The 17,663-nt window shown below is 37.9% G+C and overlaps 1 protein-coding gene across 1 annotated transcript; it reads right to left on the bottom strand.

Annotated features, from left to right (window-relative positions):
* Window positions 1–3,701: 3,701 nt before the first annotated feature.
* On the bottom strand, window positions 3,702–16,390 carry LOC145486660 (ras-related protein Rab-18-B-like). The gene is made up of 8 exons (XM_081465368.1): window positions 15,928–16,390; window positions 15,411–15,466; window positions 10,765–10,826; window positions 10,024–10,096; window positions 8,441–8,559; window positions 7,736–7,809; window positions 7,152–7,203; window positions 3,702–6,326 (listed from the first exon to the last, which is right to left on the bottom strand). Exons 1-8 carry the CDS (start codon window positions 15,993–15,995, stop codon window positions 6,213–6,215), a joined length of 618 nt encoding a protein of 205 aa, XP_081321494.1. The 5' UTR covers window positions 15,996–16,390; the 3' UTR covers window positions 3,702–6,212.
* Window positions 16,391–17,663: the final 1,273 nt, after the last annotated feature.

Genomic DNA, 17,663 nt, shown 5'->3' with positions numbered 1-17,663 from the left:
AGCGAATATCACTGTTCTCAGTTATCAGTAAAAAGAAAGGCGACAAAGAAAAGGAGAAAGAAATTCTGTGATATTTCTCTCCTCTCAGGGACAAACTTGTGATCGATCTGGATAAGAGGACTTCCATGGATAACAACCGCGACTGATATGATTTAAATTTTATTTCAATCTACTACTTATAATGTTTAAAAATCAAACCCTATTTATGCATTTCTTAATTTTTTTTAAGAAATAGAGACCCTTTTCGTTTTTCTATCGAGTTGAAGGAACACGAGTGGAAGCCTGGGAGAAGGGGAGAAATCGGAACTGAATGCTGTGAGAATAAGAGCCGTTGGCGTGTCTCTACAGTTTTTGCTAGAGTATTTTCTAAGTGAAAACGTAGCATGGATAACATTATAGCACTATTATAAACCGCGCGTTTCTAAGCTCCCCTCTCGAATATCTCCCCCCTGTATAATGTTATATCTTTCACATAGGTTCCCTTGTTGACGATCGGGTAAGCCAAGACAATGGTTAAACTGAAACTAAAGGTTATGTACAGTAACTGAATATGTACTGTACTCATCGATCAAATCAACGTGAGTTCAAAGTTAGGAGGTCGCAAACTCCAGCCAACACTTGACCAAAAAACCAAATGGAATTGATCAACAGTGCTGCAAACGAGAGGTGTGCTGTGAAAAGGCTGACGATTATCTCTAGCGTCTCGTGCAACTCATGACGGAAAGATGAGTCGAAGACGAACTGAACACAGGAATACAATATGGCTGCAACAAGAACACATGCTGCCACGGAGAGAAGAACAGAACGGTCGATCGTCAGGCCTGGTTGCAGTACACGGCCAATAGTGCTTGTATAGGACCATTCCAAACTGAAAGTAACAGTGTCTGCCGCGTGGCCTGCGCATGTGTGGTACGCATGCTTCACTACATCCACACAACTGAGGTTGGAAGGCATCTTGTAAGCCATGTTGAGATCACTAAATAATAAGGAAAATGCGTTTACTTTTGATGTTCTTGAGTAGAATGCTAGCTAGAAGCCTCCCGTTCCCTCTGGAGAGGGTAGGAGCTCCTGTATATAAATTACACAGGGGTCTCACCAGCTATGTTAATAAATCATTATATTTCTTTTAAGCCGTGACGCGGTTCACTTTGGTATAGGATATCACTTACTGGGAAACTAACTGTCCATATCACTTATTCAGTCTTGACTAGGAAATTGAAAAAAAAATTTACTGACGATTTTAATGAGTATCTCACTCCCGGGGCTAGCAGCCCTTAAAAATGTCGGCGGGAAAAAATGAGGGTGTATTACACGGACAATCCAGTGAACGAATGAAAATTCGAAGCAAATACTCGTAGCTGATGAGCGCAACGCGCGCGAAAACGTGCGCGAGAGAGGCACAATTTGTTTTGGTTTTACTTCTCATTGGATGACAAAGTGGAACGAATTTTCAGTAAGCCAATCGCGTTGCGTACTTATGCAAAACCAAAACAAATGCGAATAAATTTCGATTTTTAAGTGAAAACCGCTATAAGAGCTTTTACTTATTTGTTACCCAGATGTGATGAACGACTAGGGAGAAATGATGTCATGCTGAAGGTCTTAGGGTATGCTGGGAAGGACGAACAACCAGCAGGATCGTTCGGCCTTCCCTCGATGCAATGCGTTCCCATCCTATCAGTCTCAGAAGCGAAGAGTGTGACACTTCAGATGCAAGAAAATATGCTTTAGTTGGCGTTAGTGCGTATTTACCTTTCACTGAATAAGAAATGTAATAATAAGTGACAGGTGTTTTTTTTAGCATTTCAAAAAAACTGTGGTATATGGGGAAATGCGATTGGACTATTTTTACAAGCCTATTTCAAAGTTGTTTCTTATCTCATTTTATCTTAAGCGTGACTATATATGTACCCTTCATCAATCTTGTCAGTTTGACTTTGAGGAGCGGCAAGTTGAATTGCAACCACATTTCACGGGCTTTGGCGCTTGCCAGATCGCGTATCCGTTTTCTTCCACAAGGCTCAGAAAGTCAGGTTCGCATAAAACACATTAATCTCGCCTTTTTGAAAAATCTGGAATTTTCCGTACTCTTAATTATCACGCGAAAAAAAAAAGTTATTCCTTGGTGCAGAAAAACAATTTTCCCGCAATGGGAAACAAGAAAAATGTCGGTCTTGATACAAAGGAGTGCATGAATCTTTGGGCGCAACATACAGGACAGTATAAACATAGTCCGCTCTGGACAAAGCAGCGAGGTGTCCGTATTAAAAAAGCCTGGGGCTCACTGTAATATCATACCTTGCGTTCGCAGATACTCGAGCAGTGTTTAATCCAGCGGTCCGTGTGGAGCCAGAGGAAGCTAGCGTTGATGTGTCACACGCAACACAAAATTCAACTTAAGTACTACCCGGAGTAAACAATGGGCGAAAGCTAAATTTCGCCAAATAGCTGTCAATTAAATTTTCGGTGCTGTTTGCCCCGCTCTGTCTAAATGTCGAGAATAACTTGGGCTTCCATCCAAATTTCTTTTTATACTTAAAAGCCCGGTAAAAATATCGTGCCGAAATTTCCTTCGCAAACACTAATAAGAAACAATATTAAAATGCACCTGATATTTGCTAGATTCATTTTTGGCAATGTTGTGAATTTTCCAAAAAAAATGGGATTGATTTCTAATTTTTATACCAAATATTGTGCTAAAACACTAATAAAAGCCATGTTTAGCCTGGGCAAACAATACCATTGTCAAAACTGTTAACAAGACGCCATCAGTTACCATATTTATGGCAGACAGAAAATGCCTTCAAAATTCTTGTTTTATAGAAGTTGTGCAACCTGCTAGCATTTAAGACTATAATTCAAACTCATTTGTGATTAGTCCGTCGAATTCCTTAGTCAAAACTTCAAGCCAATTCATGTGGTTCAAGCTAGCTTTAAAGTCTGTTTTTGACCATTCCGACGAAATGGAAGCTAATTAAAGGGATGTTTGCTTTTCAGTATTTTGGAAAATTAAACATAAAAATAACAAGTAAACCTTTGTAGTGAAGAACGCCAATAGCCTAACACTCACTAAATGTGAAAAGTATAAATGCAAACTAGATTGTGCATCACCGATGAATTATCATTCAAAGCAGAGAAATGCTCATCACAAGATTGAAACACAAGGACAATTAGCTACAGAGATTAGAGGTCTAAACCTCGCCCATAAAAAAAGTAAAGTCTGTATACGAGCCAAGTGGCTCATAAGGCCGGAACTTATCCCGGTTTCTGTAGCATGGAGCTACTAGGAGTATTTCTACTCCTCCCTAGCTAGACCATCGTAGCGTTACTCACAGCATTAAGTTCGCCGGTGCCCATTTACACACCTGGGTGGAGGGAGGCATTGTGAGAGTAAAGTGTTTTGCCCAAGAACACAACACAATGTCCCCGGAAAGGGTTCGAACCCGGACCGCTCGATCCGGAGACGAGCGCACTAACCATGGCCTCGAGTAAGCATTTGATATGAGGTGCACGGCATTTATAGGCTGTAGACTACTTTTAGGCCTAAATAGCGCACTGGTTAGTTCATCACTCAGGTTTGCCTGAATAGCGTTCAGGTTAGCATTCCTTGTATGTGAACCTCTGTGGTCCTAATTTTGCCACGACCGTCGATCGTAACAGTAACAACCCTTATGCGTTTAAACCAATACAAGACCACAAAGTACATGTTAGAGCCAAAAATATCCCATTTATTTAATCAACTGAAGTTACATCAACACCTTGGCAAAATTTTAAGAGCCTCGGTACAAATATACAAATAACGAAATTCGTCGTAATTAACCAAAATGGTAGACTTATGTTCTGTTTTATTTTAGTACTATCAACAGTAACTTGAAAGAACACCATTAGGGAGGCAAGGAGAATTTCGAGTTGATAATCTTATGTGAGACTTGAGCAATACTAAACTCTCTTAAGTGTGAATATCGTAATGATTCGATTTAGCACTGGGTGGGGTGAGGGATCTATTTTATTATGAAGCTAAAGGGGAGTTTGTTTGAGAAAGCGCTCTTATTTGTGACGGAACGCTTCAATCTTCCTTAAAATAGAAATTTGAATCTGTAAATGGAAGGAGATCGAGATCTTTCATTATAACAAATAACATGTTCCTTCATATGAAAATAACAGTCGACACTTTCAAGTGATAGACTAAAGGCGCTTTTTGGTGAAGGCCGATGGCTCCTTATAGAACAGGGACGCTTTTCAAAATACACACACTCCAAGAAGCTGGAGGGCGCTTATTATGAAGAGGGCGTTTCGTGGAAGAAGGGCGGCAAATCGGATCATTACAGTGTCCAGAAGGGGCTTGCTTAGTATAGCTTTCATTACAGTTTCATTCTATAGTTTTTGTAAATTAATTAGTTAGTAATATAATAATATATAACTTAATATCTAAGTGCAGTGCCTGAGAGATTTTTTTTTGAATAAGTTATGTGATCTAAAATAAAAGATTGAAGCACATGGAGGGAGAGAGGGGAACAGTACTTTCCACAAGGGCCCTAACTGAACAGGGAAGCTTGTTGTCCCCCTAGGTGTTTGGTACCATCTTAGCATATTCTACTTCAATTTTTCACGGTTGCGACATATTATTGTACCTCTATAGGAAGATTCTGAAAGTAAGCCACATATAAGAAAAACTGAAGCGGTTCTTTCTAGCCATTATAAATAGAAGGGTCTAGCTTGTTAACTCTTATGGCTAAAAATGAACTCGAGGAACACACTCACAAATGGATTTTAATGCCTTTTAGGAGCATTTTTCTTAAATTCTGAAATGAATCCTGGTCACTTTTATGCAGTAGTGCCCCCGTGCCTCAGTCTGTGTGACTGATCAGTCTAACCCTGTTCCAAGCATTTGGTTAGCCGAGAGAAGTTCAAAGCATGATGAGAAAACAAACCAGTCTCTTCTATGTTCTCCCCTAGCTGGTCATTTCACTGCTTCCTAACTAGCCAAATGCTTGGAATAGGCTACTTTGTAATACAAAATTGTCCCTGGGTTATCAAAACTACAGAGGAAACTTTCTGGTTTGTACAACGTTCTGTTTTCTGCTTTGGAGCAAATATTGGACCAAAGTCTTTAGAATACAGACCAAGTGCAGAGAGGTCTATACAAAAAAGACGAAGGGGCTGATAATATTCTCCTATTACTAAATCTCTAAATTTAACTGTGCATGACGTGACTGGTCAATTTAGCAGGCCATATTCTACGGTACAGCCCACTAAAATTTGAAGCTCTTTTTGTTGCCAAAATGTCTTCTGGGTGCTCTGAGCTTGGGCCATAAATTCAAGAGGGAAAAACTTGGTCTGTAACTAACTGTATGGACCTCAAACTTGGAAGGCAATGTACACTTCAAGCATGCAATTCTGATAACTGAAGAGCCAAAATAATGTTTTCTCATGTACATGTACGACAATTTCAAGGAAAAAGAAACAAAAGAGAATTGGAAGGAAAAGGAAACAAATCGTAATTTATGATGTGGGAAGCCAAACAAATACAAGACAATCATGCAGGATCATGCGGGATACTGTACAGTCCAATACTTGGAAAATATTGGACCAGCAATAGAGCAATCCGAATGGCTGATTTTAGTTATTGGCCCCCTGAACTAACTATTAAAATAGTGTCATGAACATTCCCATTTTTCAAAATCTCACTCAGACAAGCAAGCAGCTTTTTCATTTTGATCAAAACCTTAATCTTCAAGAGTTAAAATAGGGAGCCCGTGATTCCTGTGAGATGTTATGGAGCAAAAGTTCCATCCCCTCGCAAGAGACTAACTGGGCAACTTTGGCCTTTTTGTGAAATTTTCTGGTTTTCTCTTTTTTTCCTCAAGTTTCTTGGTTTTCTACTGAAAGTTATAGCGATGTTCCACAAGTCACAGTGTTACAGAACTGTACCAGTGCTGTTGATCCAGAATACTACAATTGTATTAAAATTTGCTAAAAATAACTTGCTGCCGCTTACTTTCTTTCTACGACAGACTGGTAAATACACATTTTCCTGAACCCTAGGGCCACTTTCCCTTTTAGCTCAAAAACCAGTCCCTTCCATATTTGTTTACCCAACTGAGCTTGCACAGCTGGACCAGGTGTGATGCAAATTCATACATGTACATGTACAGTGCATGTAGTAAGCTCTGTATTTACATTATCACACAAAAGATTATAATTAATGGTTGTTATGTAAGAGAACACATTCCACTGCAGCCCGAGATGACCTGTGACCCGGCAGTCGTCAGTGTTACTCCTCCTGTGGTGCCGTCTTTCTCCCATAGACCAGGTGTCTGGATTACCTGCAAAACGAAATCACCACAAAAATCAGTGATGTCAGAAATAGAAGCTGCACAGAACAACAAGGGTGAACTGTAGGAACTGCATGAGGACTGGGTACTAGTAAGGGTATCTCTCAGAAGCACTGGTTTGTTGGCACATCAACTGTGCATCTATCCTCTAAAAGATCATAAGTGAGAACCAACCAAAATGCGAGAATAATTTGACATGTATAAAATTATTTAGCTCTTATTAACTGAGCTGGAGGTCTGTATGGGAAAATCTTGACTGAGGTCGTGAGTACAGACCGAACGCAGTGAGGTGTGTACACACAACTGAGGTCAAGATTCTCCCATACAGACCGACTTAGTTCGGTTAATAAGATGTTTATTATATGGCAAAGAAGAAAACTTTAATTTGTTTAATGTAACTGGTTTGCTGACAGTTTGCTTGCGAACGGCGATGAGCTTAACTTAAACCTGCCGAAATTTGCTCGTCCTCTTTACTTTTTTTTTGTCATCAGGCGTTTTGGCACTTCCATAAATGATTGAGAAGAAAATAAAAGAAAATGGTGAACATTTTTGTATTTTAGTTTGCTACTTTTTCAACGCAAAATGAAACTGGCCTAGCTAGATGCCGGTCTAGATGGGAAAATCTAGACCACGGTCAATATCGATTTCAACCAATCATATTCGTGAATTCAGTAGTTCCCAGTCTTTCTGAGACACAGCCATATAATAAATATTTGTATTAACACTAGTCAACACAAATTTAGATCATAGTCAAACAGAATCAGGAAGTACTACATTTTGCTTTACATGTTTACAAACGTTGGGATCTACATGTACCTTCTCCACAAGTTCTTCAAATGCAAGCTGCACTCCCTCACGTGTCCTAGCACTGTAACAGGAGGGCACAACAATTTGATCAATAAATAACATGTCAGTAGTTTATGAAAAAATAATAATGTGAGAAATGTAAGAAGAGAGTAAAATGTCCTGGATCAGGTCTTTAATAATGTTAAAAAGATCACATAAGGAGTTTATTTTTCCACTACATTTTACATTTGACAGTAATTGTCAAATTTAAATGTTATACATGTAATTATTATGACATGAGGCCGTCAAAATGTCATGTTGCTTTACTTTCATTAATTTTTTTGCTAAAATATTTTTCGTGTTATTTGAAAAAACAGTGGGGCACTAGTCTACAGAGTTATCTAACTAAGACCATCTCAAGTATGTGTGTTCATTTGAACTGATATTATTGTCTTCAGTGATGTACTGTAGCTGTAGTGCATTAATGAATTTTATACACTAGTAGGGTACACAGATATTGAATAAATGGAAAAAAGTCTCTCTATTTATGAATCAGCATCATTAATTAGTGTGAAACTGGTCATTTAATTTGCAGTGAACAAATGTAAGCTCACCTTGCTTCGATAAATAACATGGAATGCCTTCTTGCAAACTGTAGTCCCTGTTTTCTGTCAACTTCGCGGCCTTCCTAAAATTGAAAGACACAAATCTCGACTAAGGCTTCAGCCCTCAACAAATATACATGAACCCACTTTAAACCAGCCTTAAACAAGGAGCCTTGATGGAGTAAACAAAGAGCTACACTGTATTCTTGCACTAAATCTGAAGAAATTGAACTCAGATGTTCTTGTGCTCTACAGTGCAAACATGCAGAAATGCAAGTTGTAAAATAACAAAAAAGAAAAATGAAGGGCAAAATTTTATCGAGATATTTGTTAGCCTGAACAATAAACTGCAAAGTGAAGAGTTCAAAAATTTACAAACATTACACTTCATACAAACTGCAGACAAATGATGAACCAATCAGGGCATTTTCCCCAAGGATTGGATGCTAATCCATAACAGGCTCAGCCATGTGCTAACTACCCAGGCACTTATACATTGAGGTGAAAAGAGGCACTGTGAGATTTAAGTGTCTTGCCTTGCCCAAGAACACAACAAACTAAACTCGGCCAAGGCTTGAACCCCTGCCAGCAGCTTGGTCCAAAGTCCAGCAAGCCGACCATAACACCAATGCCATGTTTCCCTTCTAAAACCCACACCTCTCAATATGCAAGGGAATACAGCAATTACCAGACCACCATTCTGAATAGGTTTACCTTATCTATTTTGTTGCCGACCAGCATTTTAATGATGTCTTTTTTTGTTGAATACATTTCCACTTCATTTAGCCATTCTTCCAGTTTTTCAAATGTTTCTCTGCTACTTGTATCATATACTAGAGGGAAAAGAAACACGGAAGAATAATGTTACATCCTCACTTGAGCCTAGCATCAGGCATCTCTGGTTTCATTAGCATTCTTTCCCCTGGATGAGATGCTAGTCCATCTGAGGGTTACCCCCCCCCCCCCCCATTTATGACAGGGCTCGACATTAACAATTACCCACTTTCTATTAAAAAGTAAATTTACTTCTTTATTTGAATGAGATTAAATTTCAATAAACATTTCAAAATAAAAATGAGCGATAGAAATTTTACACAACATTTCGATGTCATCATGACATCATTATCAAGTGACAAGAAAATAACGGTTCAACAGTGTTATATATGTGGTGAGAGGTGTGATTGTTCATTAACATATTTGTTTAAACAAATAGTTTCGCGCGGATGGAATCTGATTGCGTGTTCAGGCTAGGTTTCTTCTTTCTAATAAACAGCATTTCGTAAATCAAACAATCCAGTTTTCCATTGCATTTCTTTAGGACAGAAAAATTATTGGCAAGGTCGTCGATGTTACAAAGGCCGTGATCGTTCTTTAAATGCTTCCCAATTGTGGAGAACCTGTGTTCATCAATACATTGGTGCAAATGCCGGCTGGTATACCCGACATACTCTGCATCGCACAGATCACATTGGTAACTGTACACTACGCATTGTTGATTAATTAGAGGTGGTTTTGGTTCACGCATCTTGAGATCTTCACAGATTTTGTGACTCTTGAATACTGGTTGAAGAGTGTGATCAATTTTCTTGCTCAGGTCAGATAGTTGTTTTTTCACTGCATCAGCCGACTTTGATCTTTAAATGGCAATACCACTCGGTGAACAGTATCTTCGTTGACGGGTAGTTAAGGTGGCACAAGAGGATCTTTGGTCATCATTGAGGTGAGAAAGTGAGAAATGATGGAGTTAATTAGGCTTTCAGGGTACTTGAGGTTCGTAAACATCAGCTTCAGGCGATCACATTCAGTCACGAAAGACTCCCATGTGGATGACAGGTGAAAAGCATGGTTTACCATGGTTTTAATAAATCGCTCATTAATAATAATAATGATGTCATGTCTTGATAATGATGTCATGATGACATCGAAACGTTGTGTAAAATTTCTATCGCTCATTTTTATTTTGAAATTTACTTCTTGGAAAGTAAAAAATCGAAAATGACCCAACATACTTACAGTGCAAGATCTGGGAAGTAAATTTTGGTTATGCTGGAAAGTAACTTTTACGTGAAAAAGGTGTGTGAAAACGTGTGTATAAAGAATAATCAAATGATAAAAATTACCATCCGACAATGATTTTCTGTCTTCAAAAGGGTGAGTTTACACCATTCTAACATTTACTGATCCGCCATATTGGAGTATCATGAGAACTGCCAAGTAACATTTTTTAAATTAATTTATTAGAAAGTCAAAAATAAAGACCCCAAATAAATATTATGAAAAATGTCAAATTTAGATACCTAGGATAACTCCTTGAGCACCTCTGTAGTAGCTTGGAGTTAATGTTCTGAACCGCTCCTGTCCTGCCGTGTCCTAAAAATACAAAAACTGGAAGCAGTTAATACAATGTAGAAACTAAAGCAAATTAATATTTAAAAAAAGAAAAAGAAAAGAAAAAGGTAACCATTTCAGTTTCAGACTTTGTAGTTCATTTTACATTAAATAAGCATGTTTAAAATACACCCATACCTTGTTGAATTCCAAAAGTAATGAGGTTTTTTTTTAATGCACATGTACATGTGATATATAACACTCTTTGCTACATGTGTATTTTTGCAGTCATAGTTTTCAATTAATATCTACATGTACAGTGTAGAAAACTTTCATTGCTTAATTTCTAAAGCGTAGGAATACCATGTACCTGATGATATTCCAACTTATTCCTTGCACAATTTTCCCCCAAAATACCCTGCACTTACAATCAAACAAGAAGGGAGTCAGAAGTCTGCAACTTGTCTGCCATCTTGGAAATTGCAGGTTACAAACTAAATGTATAAATTTGTGAACTTGAATCCATCCAATTGATAGCTCTGGGCTTTTTTAAGGTATAGTTATCTTCTTGATTTTATAGGGCATCAGTAGGGGGTCAATGTTTTGCCGAAACCCGAATAATAGCATATTACTTCGACAACCAATTCTTTTAGAATTTTATCACTGATACAATGTCATAATTGGTCATGAATAATGACAATATTTCTTACCCAAATTGCTAGTTTTGCTTTGTTTCCATCAACAGTCAGTGTTTTTACTTTGAAGTCAACACCTATATATCACAAAAAATAATTTACTTGTTATTAACTACTCTTCTTCACAGCTGTCATTTGGGATCGTCAAACATTGAATGACTAGTTATTAACCCTGTAACCAGGTCTAATAATTTAGCAACCAGTTGACATGGAATAAAGATTGCACATTGATAAAAACTTATGATGATTAGTATGGGCGGCCGTCACCACCAAAAATACAAGATTATTAAACGGCACAGAACAAACATAAATGGTTTAGTGATGGTTTGCGAAATGGAATAAATGATTAACAAATGATACTGTCTAAATACAAATAGTTAGGTGTTCTTGTGTTAAATGGTCTACTGAAACAGTAAATGATTTAGACAATTTAGAAATGGTTCAGTCACCGATATCAAAATGGAACAAACTAATAAGAATCAGTTTATTTAAATGAGAATCCATCTGACTACGATACGTAGAATGATCAGGTCTGACAACAAACGGTCAAGTGTTCTGTTTCAAATGGTGTAATTAATGGTGGGACGGTTGAAGTAATCGACAAATCATTTTATTCACCAAGAAATGGTTCAACTCACCGACCAATGGTTTAGTGTAGTGCCAACTGATTTAATGCAGACACAAATAGTGCAGTACAAGGTCAAGTCATTCGTGCAAACAGCAAATAGCTTAACTTAATGTTGAGCTGTTCAGTCATAGAAGGAATGGTCCAGTGTAATTAGAAATGATTGAACGAAATTAAAAGTGATTTAGCGTGGCACGAAACGAAACAGCCTTGTTTGCGCGCCGAACCGCAAAAAATACAACAGTGAAGTGGACAAGTCAAGATTGAAATGGATCAGTCAATGTGGGGTCTGACGTAATACGTATACCATCATATTTGGCACCAAATTAGCAGAGTGAATGAGTGTGACACGGGTCACACCGACTCGGCGAGCTTGGCCAAGCATGTTGCGGACAACTTTGGTAAGTTTGCTTCTTTTTATTTCATTTTGCAATGCATTTCTGTCCAGAAGATATGTCTTTGAGAGTGCCAGAGGGAACCTAGGAATTATGACAATATTTATGAGATCAGATAGGATATTATATCAAGGTCAAAGAAGGTTAAAGTCACAAGCCTGAACTCAAAGGAAATGATGACACCTCCAGTTTACTCACCTTTGTTCTTTGTCTTGTTTCAGATTTAAATTTTTTGGACTATTTTCCACTACGGTACGGATTTTGCTCTATATTTTAACGCTACGTTTTAAATTAACAACGTTGATTGTATAGATATATGCTCAGGCAATTCGATTACATCAAAATGATTGTTGTTGGAAATAGTGTAACAAACAACTGAGCCGCCTACTCACCTCTTTGCTGATCTTTATCTGAAATATGTGGTACTTGGCGATGCTTTCAATAAAAACTTTATTCACTTTACTCTAACAGTTGATTGTCGTTAAGATACCTTGGTTCTTGGGCAGTCGCTTTATAGGAAAAAACTAGTAAATTTTGAGGGGGTTGGTGTGTACATTTTTTTTTGTACACTACTAATTGTCACGCACATGTTTTTCTTTTATCGTTTTCTAGGATATTTCTTCACACTATTTTTCTTTGCCTGAAATTTTTCTTTTGCGAATTCCAACTATGAATTTCCTATTTTACAATGACTGCAGAAATTCTTGCACGCTCGTGGGCTAAATTTTTAGCCTTAAATAAGCGGACAGACACTAGAATGTATAATTTATAATTAATAATTTATTGACAATTTGTTATCAGTTTTTCATGCGTCTGTCCTGTTATTGATCATGAATTTCCTCGTAACATTGTCCACAGGTAGTTTGTCAATGTTATGACGAAATTCATTGTCAATAACAGGACTAGTTTTTTCCTATAAAGCGGCTGCCCAAGAACCAAGGTATCTTAACGACAATCAACTGTTAGAGTAAAGTGAATAAAGTTTTCATTCAGAGCATTGCCAAGTACCACATATTTCAGATAAAGTACAGCAAAGAGGTGAGTAGGCGGCTCAGTTGTTTGTTACACTATTTCCGACGACAATCGTTTTGATGTAATCGAATTGCCTGAGCATATATCTATACAATCAACGTTGTTAATTTAAAACGTAGCGTTAAAATATAGAGCAAAATCCGTACCATAGTGGAAAATAGTTCAAAAAATTTAAATCTGAAACAAGACAAAGAACAAAGGTGAGTAAACTGGAGGTGTCATCATTTCCTTTGAGTTCAGGCTTGTGACTTTAACCTTCTTTGACCTTGATATAATATCCTATCTGATCTCATAAATATTGTCATAATTCCTAGGTTCCCTCTGGCACTCTCAAAGACATATCTTCTGGACAGAAATGCATTGCAAAATGAAATAAAAAGAAGCAAACTTACCAAAGTTGTCCGCAACACGCTTGGCCAAGCTCGCCGAGTCGGTGTGACCCGTGTCACGCTCATTCACTCTGCTAATTTGGCGCCAAATATGATGGTATACGTATTACGTCAGACCCCACATTGACTGATCCATTTCAATCTTGACTTGTCCACTTCACTGTTATATTTTTTGCGGTTCAGCGCACAAACAAAGCTGTTTCGTTTCGTGCCACGCTAAATCACTTTTAATTTCGTTCAATCATTTCTAATTACACTGGACCATTCCTTCTATGACTGAACAGCTCAACATTAAGTTCAGCTATTTGCTGTTTGCACGAATGACTTGACCTCGTACTGCACTATTTGTGTCTGCATTAAATCAGTTGGCACTACACGAAACCATTGGTCGGTGAGTTGAACCATTTCTTGGTGAATAAAATGATTTGTAGATTACTTCAACCGTCCCACCAGTAATTACACCATTTTGAAACAGAACACTTGACCGTTTGTTGTCAGACCTGATCATTCTACATATCGTAGTCAGATGGATTCTCATTTAAATAAACTGATTCTTATTAGTTTGTTCCATTTTGATACTGGTGACTGAACCATTTCTAAATTGTCTAAATCATTTACTGTTTCAGTAGACCATTTAACACAAGAACACCTAACTATTTGTATTTAGACAGTATCATTTGTTAATCATTTATTCCATTTCGCAAACCATCACTAAACCATTTATGTTTGTTCTGTGCCGTTTAATAATCTTGTAGTTTTGGTGGTGACGGCCGCCCATAGATTAGCCTGAAACATGTAATACAATCTGTATTTTTCAAATGTGTGTTAAGTAATGATTGTCCTTTACAGTAGGTCACATGGTGGGCTTTAGATCTCTGCCAATGAAAAGGAACAAAAAAGAACATCAAATGACAATCTAATTTGGCATGTTATTTGACCATGACAGCAACCATAGAGCAGATTGAGTTTCCAAGAAAATTTCAGGTTTCAAAGGTAATTCCTTGACTCACCGTTGCAACTTAATGGACTTTATTATTTGATCAGGATAAAACAAGAAGAATAGAAACCTATTAGATCCTGGCACAGCATGATTACACATGTATATGGTGACTTAACATGGTGTACAATTTTCAACACCTTTCATGTCATACAAGATGCATACCGTGGAAAAGACTAAATTGAGTGGTCTAATTTTTTCAAGGCAACCTGGCTGAGAGAAAAGTCACCATGGAAAGGAGTGAATGCATCATGAATATATACACCTCAAACCCCTCTGGTGGAGTTTGTTTTGTACATGTATGTAGAGATGCCAACCTAAACAAATTGAAATCTGGGAGACTGCCAGTTTTACCTTCTTGACCCTAAGAAGGTGTGTTTAAAGTCAACAATGGCTGATTTAACCACAAAAATGTGTCAAACATCAATGAAAATCTCCCCCCAAAAGGGAAAAATCAACTAAAATAAGTGTGCAAGTAACATACTTTTAGTGCTTTCTTTGATATCTGGGAGATTTGGTGATCTGTGTGGGAGACGGAGAGGTTTGGTCTGTATACGTATACTGTATCCGTGAGATTTCCGTAAAAACTGGGATGGTTGGCATACATGTAGAGGTGTATACTGGCATATTCAATCGTCCCCAATCAAACTGTCAAACTCACTTGAGGTCAATCCATGGACTGAGTTCAGTAGAGTTCAGTAATTGAACAAAATCAATCTCATACAAAAATGATTAGTCAATCAAACTAAATCGAACGTTTCATTTCCGAACTCTTGATTTTTGTAAAACTGTTCCTGAAAATCAACAACATGTTTTTTGAAGCTCGTTACTATGGTACAACATGTGTGTTTTGTGTTTTGAGACCACACAACATGATCTTGTTCAAGCGAATTTATTCACCAAACACAATTGAACACAATCCATTGGATTGTGCTCAATTGAGTTCGGTTGCGGAACTCAGTAAAACACAATCTAATGAATTGCTTTCAGTTGTGTTCAATTTGTTTGATTGAGTGGTATACTCACTCAAACTTTAGCATTCGATTTTGTTGGATTGTCAAACTCAAACAAACTCAGTCCACTGGTTGAGTTTGATTGAATTTGATTTCTCAATGTTCGATTGACTATACCCAGATGTGTATGCACTCCACATTGCTGCTCAGTAAAGATCATTATACAGGTATAACATCCCGTCCTTTACAGGTACCAGAATGTACACTCACCTATGGTTGCTCCAATATCAGGGTCAAATGTGTCATCAGTGAATCTTAGTAGCAAGCTGTGTTTGCATGGAAACCGTTATAAAAATTAGTTGACTAATTCAATCGTAATATGTTCGTATAAACACATGTGTATTTTTCTATGACATTCGATAGTTAATTACTTAATGTAATAATGTAATTCTTATGTTTAATTCATCGTGATAACTCTATATAGTTTCTGCTGAGTCAATAAAATTAAATGTAGATGTAGATGTACAGTGTAGAAGGAGATGTTTAAGTAGAAATTTGAAAGCACATCCAAAATATGGCAAAAAAATTCTTCACATAAATTATGATTTTTCAAAGCAGCATCTATAAATCCATACCGCATCAATACAAAACGATATCTATTTCTTTTCATACATACGTTACATTCATATTTAGCTACATAAGAAGTACTTGGTAACCTTAAAAAGGTTGGTGGCATAATAGCTAGGACAGTTAGAAGCGACTTCACATCCACTATACATAAGCTTACCTTGATTTTCCTACGCCACTTTCTCCGATGATCAAGATCTTTAGCGTGGTAAGAACATCGTTGTCCATCTTTCGAGTAAAAGCTGGATCTTTTCGGCAGCTTTTGAAATCCTCAACGGTTGATTTCTTGCTGAATTGGACCGAAATTTCAGCTAAATTTGTTCATTTCGTCATTGTTATTTTCCTCAAAGACACGTCTTTACATTTAGACGAGAGACCGCTGACAGGGGAACAAGGGGCGAAGAATAGAGCATCATGGGATAGTATCAAGTTGACTCATCCCCAGTCGTCTCTCAAAAGTCAAGCAAGAGGCCCGCAATGCGAGCAAAGGGACATTTTTAAAACCAAATTGTCACAGGGTAGGAGCCCGTCAGTAGGAGCGTGCAACTCCCATACTAAGCCTCTCTCTCTGTCTCGGCATTTTTACAGACCGGTCTACTTTTAAGCTTCTTTTCCGGCGAAATAGGCCAACCTCGTTTCCAGGGTCTCTCATCTTACCGCCCCCTCCAGTGGGCGGTAAGATGAGAGACCCTGGAAACGAGGTTGGAAATAGGCCAGTTCCGGTCTACAATGAGCTCGCATCGGTAGGGAAAATAATATGTGTTTTTCATGTTGATCTTCTGGTGAAATAATGACCTCCCTGCTTGTGATTGGTCAATGAGGTTCCTGTAGGGGTCTGAATTCGCCGTAAATTCTATAAATAAAAATAAATCGGTCTGTGATGGGCTCCTGCGCAGGGTGTAAACTGCTTATTGTAAGCTGAGGTTTTGCGTCGCAAGCGACCGGTTAAAGGTTGCGGGCTGAATGCAAAATAATTGTGCACAATATAATATTGAAATAAAAAACTACTTTCCAATGATCGGCATTCATTGTTTCCTTGCAGCAGTGTCTGGTATTCTTGGTTTTCACCAGTCATGTGATCAAAACTAAAAATCGTAACCATTCAATAAATAAATTCAAGAATCTAGGATATGATAGATGATTGCTATATAAACAACCTCGCCAAGAATCAGGTTTCTGCTGTTGTTCATTCGCCCGTTATTCGCAGAAGCGTGTCATCCAAATTTATAGAGCTTTGTATGGAGACGCCATGTTTGTGCCCTTCGGAGGGGCACAAACATGGCGACCGTAAAATAACAAAAACATCCGTCCTTGAGTTTCGCTATTGAAACGAACATTTTTACTCTAGTGCTCCGACACATTGAAATAAATGCTTCTTCTAGTGCAAGCACCGTTTATTTAACAAAAACTAAAGCGATAATTCGTCTTTTGACCTACGCGACAGTCTTTTCTGGCCGCCATTTTCAAGTCACGCAACGCAAAAGCTTGGAGTGCTCTGTTACAAAAAGAAGAACTCTGTCGAGCTAAAACATTGCCAAACGTCACGTTTCTACTGGGCCTTTTATCTGATGAAACTAAAACCTCAGAAGGAAGGATAATTTCTAATTTTGGAATATGACTACGTCACATGAAAACCAAGAATAACTTGGAATCAATATCAAGAGCCATAGCTCAGACTATGAATGAACTAGACGAGAAACCTCCACTTCTTCAGTTCTCGCCTCGGGCTGGAATATAAGCCCAGGAATTTAACGAGTTATAGACTGAAGGGTAGATATTTTACCCTGGATGTACCTTAAATTAATAAGATTTAGATTTTAGCCGTTTGATGTCGGCTGGTTGTTATGAATCCAGAATTAGTGACGATCTGACGACTTGACTAGTCTCCGGCGCAGA

Source organism: Orbicella franksi, chromosome 5 (assembly GCF_964199315.1).
Source record: "Orbicella franksi chromosome 5, jaOrbFran1.1, whole genome shotgun sequence".
NCBI lineage: Eukaryota > Metazoa > Cnidaria > Anthozoa > Scleractinia > Merulinidae > Orbicella > Orbicella franksi.
The sequence above is the reverse complement of the archived record's forward strand: the minus strand, read 5'-3'. Positions and strand labels throughout refer to the sequence as shown.